Source organism: Anoplopoma fimbria, chromosome 24 (genome assembly GCF_027596085.1).
Source record: "Anoplopoma fimbria isolate UVic2021 breed Golden Eagle Sablefish chromosome 24, Afim_UVic_2022, whole genome shotgun sequence".
Lineage (NCBI taxonomy): Eukaryota > Metazoa > Chordata > Actinopteri > Perciformes > Anoplopomatidae > Anoplopoma > Anoplopoma fimbria.
In genome coordinates, this window is record NC_072472.1 from 11,849,297 (window position 1) to 11,860,434 (window position 11,138).

The window sequence follows — 11,138 nt, forward strand, 5'->3', positions numbered from 1 at the left end:
AACTGTCTCTGTCTTTCTTTTCTTTTCCTCCCAGGAGCACTGAAATAATATAAACATGTTTTCCCATTATTGTGATCTGAATCTTTCAGGTGTATAGCTTCATATAAAAATAATTGTTTACTGGAAGCATATCATTTAATGCTGCAACGGCTACTATTAAGCTACGACTACTACTACTACTGCTGCTACTATTACTATTGCTACCGATACTTCTACTACTACTTCTACAACTAATCCTTCTACTACTGTTGAAACTAATACTATTAATAATACTGCTACTGATAAGACTACTGCTACTACTGCTGTCGTTATTGTAGAGGAAAAATTATCATTTAATGTATGACCTTTGTATTAAGAATGACTCTCTGTGTTATACTGTTTTTATGGCCTGGCATGACCGGCTCCCTTATCCGCTTGAACTATATTTGAACCCCTGATGTCTGGCTTTCTTTCCTTTTTGAACTGTACTTGCTTTTAATGAACTGTCCTTGTTAATACAATACCTGATCTGTATACCACACTCATTGAGTGTCAAATGATGGAAGGTTGAAATATAGCCTAGCCTGCACATTAACCGTTTCATGTGTGTCTGAGACAAGAGTGTGCCTTCATTTGGGAAATTTCCTGTTCTTTATTAAGCGATGTCTCTTTGTTCTATATTAAGTATGTCTATCACTTCATTGAATGTAACTATTGACTCTTCGTTCTTATGCATATAAAACCCTGGTGAAGATGTACTCAGTACAGATTCCTCGGCAGTCAGTAGCTGACTGTCACTTTGTTGGTTTCGGTCCTTTTGCGCAAAAGCTTTATAAAATATATACAAAGATAAATTTCTCTTTGTTGGTCTCCCTTATTCGGTCAAACTCCCACCACAGTTATAACTATTGCTAATACTATAACTGTTGGTAGTATAACTTCTATTACTGCTTCTACTGCAAATCCTGCTGCTGATACCCTGCTGCTATGTCTACATCTACTTCTACTGTGGCTGCTGCTACTCCTATAATTACTACTCTTGCTACTACTACAACTACTGTTACTACTACTTATAATACTAATATTGCTATTCATTTTACAGTAAAACTGTTTAGCTTACAGCTTTTCAGGCAATTCATTTCAGCTCTATAGCTTTTTTAGATAATGCAGTTCAGCTTCCAACTCTGCCAATTTAACAATTCAACTACCAGGTTTTTGAGCAGTGCAGTTCATAGCTTAACATGTTTTTCAGGATAGTCAACTCTCTTCTCTGAATGTTAAGCAATGTTTGCAGTTGAATTCAGCTGTCAGCATCCCGATGCATTCTGTGCAGGAAATGCAATTTCTGGTTCTTCTATTTCTTCTGTACGTTTTTTTGGTTGCCAACTACTCTGCATACTTTCAGCTACTGTAACTGTTCAACTATCCAAATGTTCAGCTCTTTTGGGACATGTATGCTTAATCTTTCTTGTTTCTACCTTTTAAACTTTATGAAATATTATTCTTTTTTTAATATTATCCCCCTTAACTTATTGTGGGAATGCTGATTCAGCAGCATTCCCACTTTAGTAAAGTTATCAAGTCACTTACTTATCAAATAAATCAATAAGAATTGCAACAAGTATGTAATTCCCCCCCAAGACATTTTAATTCATAATCTCAATTTTCATGACCGTAAAGCTGTCACCACACGACGTCCCATTCACTACATTATGTTGTCTGTTACAGTCATATTAAAGTGAGAGTATTACTTACTCTTTAGCGAAGCTTCTCATTTGACATTCTTGACCCTCGGTGCTAGCCGTAGTTTCCGACAACATAACGATGGCCGCTTCAACGAGCAGTAAAGGACCAGAGCTATCTAAAGCTGAGTACCTAAAACGTTATCTATCCGCTGACGAAGATGCTAAAAAGTCAAAGGGGAAGCTTAAGAAGAAACGGCGTAAACTTCCTGAGAAAGGGTGAGTCTACAGGGACGATGTGATCAATCTGTAGCCATGCAGCCTGTGTGTGTGTTAGCTGTGAAGCTAGCTGAGGTAGCTCCGCGCTGCCTTTTGCACTTCTTGTCTTTGAATGAAAAGTGTGTGTGCACTTAACTCGCTTTTACTTTGTCTGGTTCAAGACTTAAAATAGTAGACGATGACATAGACTGGAAACAGATGGTCGTGGAGGAAAATGAGATTGAAGAAGACGAAGAGGAAGCTCCAGTGGTGAGAATTAATGAAGTTATTAGTTTTCTTCTTTATGAAATATTCTCATTGTATAAAGTATTTCTGTAATTGTATTCTGGGAGTCACGAGTATGTAATGTGGTTTGTTGTAAAAATCAAAACAAAAGCATTATTTTGTTTGTGTAAGTAAATGTAGAAAAGTGCAATCTTTTTCTGGAAAATCCAGGTTTTTCATCTGCTAATTCATTTTTCAACACTAACTGTAATGCTGTAATTCAAGCAGAGGTATTGAAGAGATAGATGCCATGCATGGCAAAATATATCATGGTTGTCAAATATTCCCCAAACCTGGCTTGAAATGTCCCCCCTGTGTTTGTTTGTCTGCTTAGATCGCTGAGATGATTGATGATCGACCAGCAGAAGTGAAACAGCTGGAAGCCTTCAGAACTAGCAATAGATGGAAAGTAATTGGAGGTAATTGCTATTTGTAAATACAGTAAAGATATGTATTTTTTATTTTTTTTGTCTGAACAAGCTCATTAACTTTGTGTCTTCTCTCCCAATAGCTGATGAAAATGAAGAGAGCGAAGATGTGGAGGGCAGTGACCTTCAACAACCAGAGCCTGTTGAATCAAGCAGGAGTCGCCATGACTCTCCAGACACATCACCCCAAAGGAGAGTTCGTCATGACTCCCCAGACGTATCACCCCCTAGAAGAACTCATCATGACTCTCCAGACTTGTCACCTCCTAGGCAACGGTCAGGGAAAAGTAAAGATGAGAAAGGTAAATGAGAACACAACCAGCAGAGGACCTTCCAACATAGGAAGGCAGTATATCACCATATTTTTTTCGGGAAATATTTTGGAAAGATACATATTAAGTTGTTCATATCCATCAAATTTGATTGATGACTGAAACATCTTTTTCATTTTGATGGAATTTTACTATTTTACAAAAGTCATTATAAGAAGACTTACTTATTGATTGATTTGAAGTTTCAATCTGGAAAATTCTATTGTTTATTATGATTCATGGTAATAAAAAAAAAAACCCAATGATATCATTACAGTAAAATGTGATAAATGATAAATCAACATATATACATACAATGGTCAGTGTGTTTACAGTCATCACCTCACAGTCCAACTGGCCTAACAACTTCTTCCACACGAGAAATGACTTTTTTTCAAGAGTTTAGTTTTATAAACACTTCACTAAGCAGTTGATTATTTCTTTGTCAGATCCGTCCCCTGCCAGAAGAAAGCCCATTAAAAATCAAGGGTCACCACTGGCAAAGAGGGCTCAGAACAGGCATGATTCCGACTTTGACCAGTCACCTCCACGGAAAAAGCCACTAAAAGGAGAAGCTTCAGACTCCGACCAATCTCCTCCCAGGAGGCAATCGAAAACAAAACGAGGCTCTGATTCTGACCAGTCGCCACCCAGGAGGCGGCCACGAGGTGAAAAGGACTCTGAAGATCTTTCACCACCCCGTAGGCCTGGCCAGTCACAGGTGAGCAAAGAGAAGTTCACAGAGTGATATTAAGTCTTATTTGCCCTAAATTGCTGTGGTAATGCAATGTCCAATTAATCATACCCACGCCATTCTTCCTGTTTTCTTCCCAGGGTCCGAGGATGCTTTCTGGTGGGACGGCAGGTCTGGTTTCTGTAGATGTTTTAAGAAGGGAGCAGGAGGAGAATCGTCGCAGAGAAAGACACAACAAGCCACTGGAAGGTTGGCTTTTCTTTTTTTAGGATGCCTTTCCTTCACAGCTGTTGACTACAGAGCTCACAGGACTTTCCATCTCATATTCTAGCCATAGTTGTGATTTGTTCTTTTAAGTTGAATGATGCAGTCCTCAATCAGATGACATTTTATACCTATTCTCCTGCTAGATCAATCCCGCAATGCCGAGACGGTGTTCCGAGACAAGAGTGGTAAAAGGAGGGATTTGGAAACTGAGAGAGAAGAAAAGAAGAGAAAAGCTGGCGAAAAAGCAGCAAAGGACGAGAAATACGCTCAGTGGGGTAGAGGGTAAGTGTGCATACAGTTTCAAACATCAGAGAATGCTACAGAGTGGCCTTGGAATCACATAAAGATTTTAAATGAATTGTGTGCTGATTTGTTTCCACGATTAAATTCTAAGTGTGTTTCTAGGTTGGCCCAAGGCCAGATGCATCAGCAGAAACTTGAGGATGCAGTTCATGAAGCCCAGAAGCCTCTGGCACGTCACTGCGATGACGAGGATCTAGACCGCATGTTGAGAGAGCAAGAAAGGGATGGCGATCCAATGGCTGGGATGCTCAGACGGAAAAAGGAACGCAGTACCAAGACACAAGGTGAAAAATGTGTACCTTGTTCCTGAGTTGACTGATGCCAAATGGTTGTTACCACATTTTATAACGTAAATCATCTTACTTTTGTTCTGCAGACAAACCTCGATATAAAGGCCCACCCCCACCTCCAAACCGCTTCAATATTCTACCAGGCTATCGCTGGGATGGATGTGACAGGTAGTGTGTGTGTGTGTGTGTGTGTGTGTGTGTGTGTGTGTGTGTGTGTGTGTGTGTGTGTGTGTGTGTGTGTGTGTGTGTGTGTGTGTGTGTGTGTGTGTGTGTGTGTGTGTGTGTGTGTGTGTGTGTGTGTGTGTGTGTGTGTGTCATTCATACAGTTGACTTGCAGTAGCCTCTTCATTGAATTGAACATGCTGGGGAGCTTTTATTGGAAATTTGCTCTGGTCCATCAAATCGTAGATGAAGTTGAGTCTGTGTTCTCAGAAATAACAGTAGAATTTGTTTTTTGTGTGTCTCACAGGTCAAATGGTTTTGAACAGAAACGCTACTCTCGAATGGCAGATAAAAAGGCCGTCCAGGAGGAAGCCTATAAATGGAGTGTGGAGGACATGTAATGGCAATCAGAAACTGATGGCTCAGGAGCAGAGCTGAAGAGCAGGACGGCTCATCCGTAGAATTAGACAGAATATCTGATTCTTGATTCGATACTGTACAGTGGACTTCAGACTATAACAAAGTGATTAACCATAAAAATAATTGTACATAGCAGTGAAGTGACATCATCTTTATTATTTTGTAATAATTGAGTCAATGTGGAGCCAAAACAAAAATGTTTTTCACTGTTTTATTAAATAATGTTTTTGTAAAGAAAGTTGTCACAAGTTTTCACATACATCAATTAAATTTGTGAATTACATGAAAATGGCTGACATTCAGTCATTTTAAATTATGAGGCTGTATATTGTGAAATACTGAAATATTTCACACTGAGGACATTTAAAAGGTTTTACATAGTAAGTGAACCTTTAGTGGGGATGGTTTGGTCAAACTACTTTTTCAAGGTCATGAATGAACTCAATGCATTACTTTAAAACCACTATGGACAAGTTCTTAAAGTGCTACGGATGAAATCATACCAGCTACGAGCTCACATCTAAGAAAATAGATCTCCATAACAACTGACCCAACTCCAAACTCAGTGGGCTTTGAGTTGGGACAGTTGATTGAAATTGCATTTCAAATAGTGGACTAATTGTATTAATAATAAAGCCTTTTTAACTACAGGATTCCTATAATATGTAATATATTGGTTTGGGCAAATATATTAGAATTAATTATACAAAAATGAAAGTGTGTGCTTGCACAAAGTAGTAAAGGTTTGATCGACCGACATCTGATTAATATATAGCACTGAAAACTGGGGACGGTGTGAGTGATTTCTGCAACATAATTAACAGAAATTTGAAATAAATGTGCATTTGTCGTTATAAACGCACAATTATAAATGAAGGTAATTATCTTAAAACGGCGGGTCTCTATGAATAGCCTAAACTAAAAACCTCTGCAATACAAATACACTGTGCAATACAATAGTTATAATAGTTTCTGTCTGTATATATAATATTTCAGTTACTGTGGATACTGATGATCTTGTTTTTTTACTATGTCTCTTGTTTGCACTATCCTCAATGCTGCTGCAATCCACTTATTGTATTCATATTAGTTGTTGCACTTATTATATTCGTATTAGTTTGTTGCACTTATTGTATTCGTATTAGTTTGTTGCACTTATTGTATTCGTATTAGTTTGTTTCTGCACTGTACTTTTGCTCTGGTTTATGCTCTTAGATGCTTGTTTAAGAAAGGAGATGCACTTATGACTTCTGGTGACTAGTAGTTCTCTTGAATACCTATGTTGAATACACTTCCTGTAAGTCGCTTTGGATAAAAGCGTCTGCTAAATGACTGTTATGTAAAATGTAATGTAATCCTGTAAATTTCCCCGCTGCGGGACTAATAAAGAATTATTTTATTTTATCTTATCTTAAATAAAAGTGACTCAAATCATAATCGAGTAAACAGGAACCTTTAAAACGCGAGAGACTCGTTGCACTACGGAGTGTTTTTGTTGATGCACACTACTGGCAAGGTGTAAACTTCGAGCATGATCTATGGGAGTTTGTAGCGAGTTTGTCAATGAAGTAACGACCTAACCGACTAGAAACTGTCGTGTATTGAAGAAGGCGACCTCTGTTACTTAATTTCGGGCAACAATGGCGGACTGGAGTCCGATAGCGAAGGTGTACGACCCGCTGAAAGCCGGCAGCATCGACGGCACGGACGTGGAGCCCCATGACCGGGCGGTGTGGAGGGCTATGGGTGCCCGCTATAAACCCAACAAAGGCGTGGTAGGAGACCCGCATCTCACCCTGTTCGTGTTCAGACTGAACCCCCTCACGACAGAGGACAAACTGCACCAAGTCTTCTCCAAGTACGGAGACGTCCAGCGGCTCCGGCTGGTCCGGGACATCGTCACGGGCTTCTCCAAAGGATACGCCTTCATTGAATACAAGGAGGAGCGGGCTGTGGTCCGGGCCCGCAGGGACGCCAACAAGCTGGTGGTGGACCAGCATGAGGTGTTGGTGGATTTTGAGCAGGAGAGGACACTTAAAGGATGGGTCCCCCGGCGGCTCGGAGGCGGGCAGGGAGGGAAGAAAGAGTCCGGACAGCTGCGGTTCGGCGGCAGGGACAGGCCTTTCCGTAAACCCATCAACCTGGCGGTCGGGCAGCTGCAGGACCGGGGAGGAGGTGGAGGTGGAGGTGGAGGGAGGGAGTGGGACCGACAGGGGACGAGGGACAGGGAGGACCGGGACCGACACAGAGAGCCCGAGTGGGGCGGCAGAGGGAGGAGAGATGAGCGAGACAGAGGCAGAGAGAGGGATGACCGCAGACAGGGAGACAGGAGCAGGAACCGGGACAGGAGATGAGATGACGCCCACATGTACAGTACCAGTGAAAAGTGTGGACACACCTTCTCATTCAACTACTTTGAAGAATCTAAAATATAAAACATATTCTGGTTTGTGGAGCATTTGTTTGTTTACCACATAATTCCATATGTGTTCCTTCATAGTTTGGATGTCTTCAATATTAATCTACAATGTAGAAAAAAAATGAAAATAAAGAAAAAACCATTGAATGAGAAGGTGTGTCCAAACTTTTGACTGGTACTGTACAAAAACTGGTCTCAGCTCCCTACTGATCGCATCCGGTTCAAATGAGTTTTGATCCAGAGACTAAGCTGCCTGCCTCATAGGGGGGAATGTATTACCCAGGTGTGCAAACTCTCCTTCTCAAAAAGTGGAGAAGCTGGTCGGTGTAAACTGGGGGTTTGCACACAGGGTGTGGACTATGGACTATATGTATTTACATAAAAAATGACTTTCTTGTGATGTCATTAGTTCAGAATGACACATTTCCTGGTTATTTTCATCAGATTGCACCATATGGTAATGAGATGTCAAGGTGGAGCTGTCATTTTTCAGATGGTTCTCTTGGGTATTTCAGAAATCTGACATAGCAAATGCTCCTTCAGTGTAGATTTAGCATCAAAAACAGTTAAATAGTTCACTATTTAAAAATGTATCTGTACAGAATAGGCAACTAATTCTACAACATTTCTTCATTTTTATTATACATTTACAAAATACATATAAATAAAATTGAATCTGTTACACATTCTCTCTCTTCATAAGTACAACGATTCATTTCTGACACAGTCAATGTGTATTATAGTGTTGAAACACTGTGATAGTTCCTAAGGTGGGCAGTTTAACAAGGTATCCTCTCTTTGTCAAATGTTTTAACCAGGACTTTTAGAGCATCCTACTTGGTAAAAGTCACAGGTTTGTGCAACAATGACTTTATACGTGAGGGAAGAAAACCAAATAAACCAAAAATGATTTTAACACAATAGTGTCACTTTCCTTTTTCTTAGACAAAAATAACCAAGATCTTTTTCCATTGTTATTATGGGTTGCATTTCAAAGAAGCCATTAAATGTAATTTTCCCCTTTTACAGCTTTGTTACAAGCAAATTTGCTGTGTAATTGTAATGCAAGAAATAAAGATTCAACCAAATATAAAGGACTCCAATATCTATTTTAAAACAATTCCATTAGTTACCATAAAAACATTAAACTTAACTTATTTCTTGTTTTTGGTAGCCAATGGCTGCTCCTGCCCACTGAAACAGATCCTGTTTTAGTTATGAGTCACTGGGTGGATTGTTTTCTCTCAAGCTGACCTCAAGTCGGTCTGAAGTCATCAATATGAAATGTAAAAGGTCTGGTGGTAGCATTAGTTCATTAAGTCATATCCAGTAACTGCACGCACCAGTCACTTCCATTCATTAGCTTATCAGACTCCTGGGAAATTCATCACTTGTTGCCTAAGAAGAAGCTAATGCTGAGAAACGAGCTTGTGCTGAAAAGAACTGAGTCATTGGTAACACTGACATAACAGAGTTAACCAAGGCAACTGAAGAAGACTGGAATTGATGCAAGGTCACACATAACTTATAAAAGCTCTCAAAACTGGCATATTTTCAGCGGTTTATAAAATCATATTTATTAGTTTGCACTATGATGATGGCAAGCGACTGATAAACATTTGAAGTATTAATACATTTAGTGCAGTCAGGATAAAATCATAATATTATATAGACTATATTTGACCTTTATTTATTAATGTTTGATTTGTCCAGATGAGGCCGCTCTCGGCCTCCCAGCACACCTGGGATTCAGGATGGGCCAACCAGGGAAATTCTCTCTTTGCACGGTGCTAAAGTCGATCCTGTGAACCAAAAACACACGGACAATGATGATCTGCTCCCCACATTCAGCTGTAGTACACTGTGATATTGACTCAGTCGCTCTCACCTGAAGGCAGGGTTGATGCCGATGTTGTCTGGCTGTGGGAGGGCAGGTGTTCGCCTCCTGCGGCAGGAGGACGGAGGAGGAAAATCCGTCTGATACTGAGACTGCATCTCTGTCGTATCTTGTTCATTTGTCACTGCTGTCTGATCATGGTCGCCTTCTTGCTCCCCTGGTTCACAGTCCCTGCTGCTGTTTCCTCTTCCTGTTTGTCTTGAGGAAGTGGGATGAGACCGATGGAACTCCTGCTGTGTGTCCGGGGCAATATGGTCTCCTGAAGGGTAATTATAACGTTGGTAAAAGTTAAGTTTCATACACAGTAATGAAATATCCCATAAACAGTTATTCTTTCTGTCTATAAAGTAAACATCTGGACAAAATAAGGCATCATTTTAACTGTCAAAGGAAAGTCAATCTTATTTACCCATTGTCCTTAGTCCCTCACTTAGGATGAGGATAATTAATGAATTACTACTTCAGGCAAAGCATTGTAAATATGTTATTTTGTGTTAATTTAAGCCTGGAGAGAGCCATCTTTAGTTTCAATAAATGTTCTATTTTTCGTCACACCATTCTTATTATGACCCTTTCATCTCACATCTCAATAGCTATTTTAGACTTTTACGAAAATCTGCATATACAATACAATGTAATAACATCATTTTTCCATGAAAGCTTTTATGGATGTCTTTTATATTTGTAGTATAACTCTATTATTATTATTCCATTACAATGACGTATGGCTGACTAAACATTTAAATAAAGAACTCATAAACTCACTTTCCAATCTCTGCCCTGACACACACACACACACACACACACACACACACACACACACACACACACACACACATTCACAGCCAATTTTTTTTCTCCGAAATCACACAGACCTGCTAAACACCACACACTGCCTGACATGGCTATTTTCAGAACTGAAACACATTATGTCCACACATACACAAGTCTCTCAAGGCTTATCTTAAAACAGATAAAGTAGTTTAATCTCTAGGTTGAGATAAATCTGCAGACCTTTGCCTCTGTCTTGTTGTGAGACACGCCTAAAGCAGAAAGCTTCTCGTGACGTGGTCTCCATCTTAGTGGGAATGTCCGGGTAGAGGAGAAATCCTGGGGAAGTCAGGACATACCAGAGAGAGTAAAAAGTGTGTTAAAATAAGATAATCCTTTATTAGTAACGCAGCGGGGAAATTTACAGGATTACAGCAGCATAGGTTATAGTGCAAACAAGAGACATCGTAAAAGAAAAACAAGATACAAAAAACAAGTATTATGAATAAGCAATAAAAACAGTAAAGAATCCACAATAACTGAAATATTACATATCCAGACAGAAAACTATTATAACTATAATTGCACAGTGTATTTGTATTGCACAGGTTTTTAGTGTCATGTGTCTAGAACTTTGAGTAGTTCAATTTAGTTAATGTTTTCAGATTCCTTTCTTTTTAACAAACTACTTTGGTGTAATTCCAGTTAACACATAACAGCTGGAGTAACTTCACTTATCATTTGCTGAAATCTTTCCTGTCGGGTATTTTTATACTAATGTTCAAGCTGGAAAACCCCCAAGACAATAGGCCAACCCTTTTAAATACGAGATGTCAGTTGTAGCTCATTTAGGCCCCTTTTAATTTGATTCTGTCCTGAACCACAATACATTTTATCAACAAAATCACATGAAAACACAATAATTTGGGTCTATTAAGTTGAGAATGAGTCATCTCAGAACATAACTCTGAC

At 39.4% G+C, this 11,138-nt stretch overlaps 2 protein-coding genes across 2 annotated transcripts; both read left to right on the forward strand.

Moving 5' to 3' along the window:
• Window positions 1–1,763: 1,763 nt before the first annotated feature.
• On the forward strand, window positions 1,764–5,321 carry bud13 (BUD13 homolog). Its single transcript, XM_054626211.1, has 10 exons — window positions 1,764–1,940; window positions 2,102–2,189; window positions 2,539–2,623; window positions 2,716–2,934; window positions 3,393–3,664; window positions 3,778–3,886; window positions 4,048–4,186; window positions 4,310–4,491; window positions 4,584–4,665; window positions 4,967–5,321. Exons 1-10 carry the CDS (start codon window positions 1,804–1,806, stop codon window positions 5,058–5,060), a joined length of 1,407 nt encoding a protein of 468 aa, XP_054482186.1. The 5' UTR covers window positions 1,764–1,803; the 3' UTR covers window positions 5,061–5,321.
• A 1,254-nt stretch (window positions 5,322–6,575) lies between these two features.
• snrnp35 (small nuclear ribonucleoprotein 35 (U11/U12)) lies at window positions 6,576–8,513 on the forward strand. Its single transcript, XM_054626438.1, has one exon. The coding sequence runs from the start codon at window positions 6,720–6,722 to the stop codon at window positions 7,431–7,433; it is 714 nt and encodes a 237-aa protein (XP_054482413.1). The 5' UTR covers window positions 6,576–6,719; the 3' UTR covers window positions 7,434–8,513.
• Window positions 8,514–11,138: the final 2,625 nt, after the last annotated feature.

Coding starts and splice junctions, on each gene's coding strand:
- snrnp35 (XM_054626438.1), top strand. CDS start 6,720: ATGGCGGACTGGAGTCCGATAGCGAAGGTGTACGACCCGCTGAAAGCC.
- bud13 (XM_054626211.1), top strand. CDS start 1,804: ATGGCCGCTTCAACGAGCAGTAAAGGACCAGAGCTATCTAAAGCTGAG. Junction 1,941..2,101: donor CGTAAACTTCCTGAGAAAGG/GTGAGTCTACAG, acceptor GTCTGGTTCAAG/ACTTAAAATAGTAGACGATG. Junction 3,665..3,777: donor GTAGGCCTGGCCAGTCACAG/GTGAGCAAAGAG, acceptor TTTTCTTCCCAG/GGTCCGAGGATGCTTTCTGG.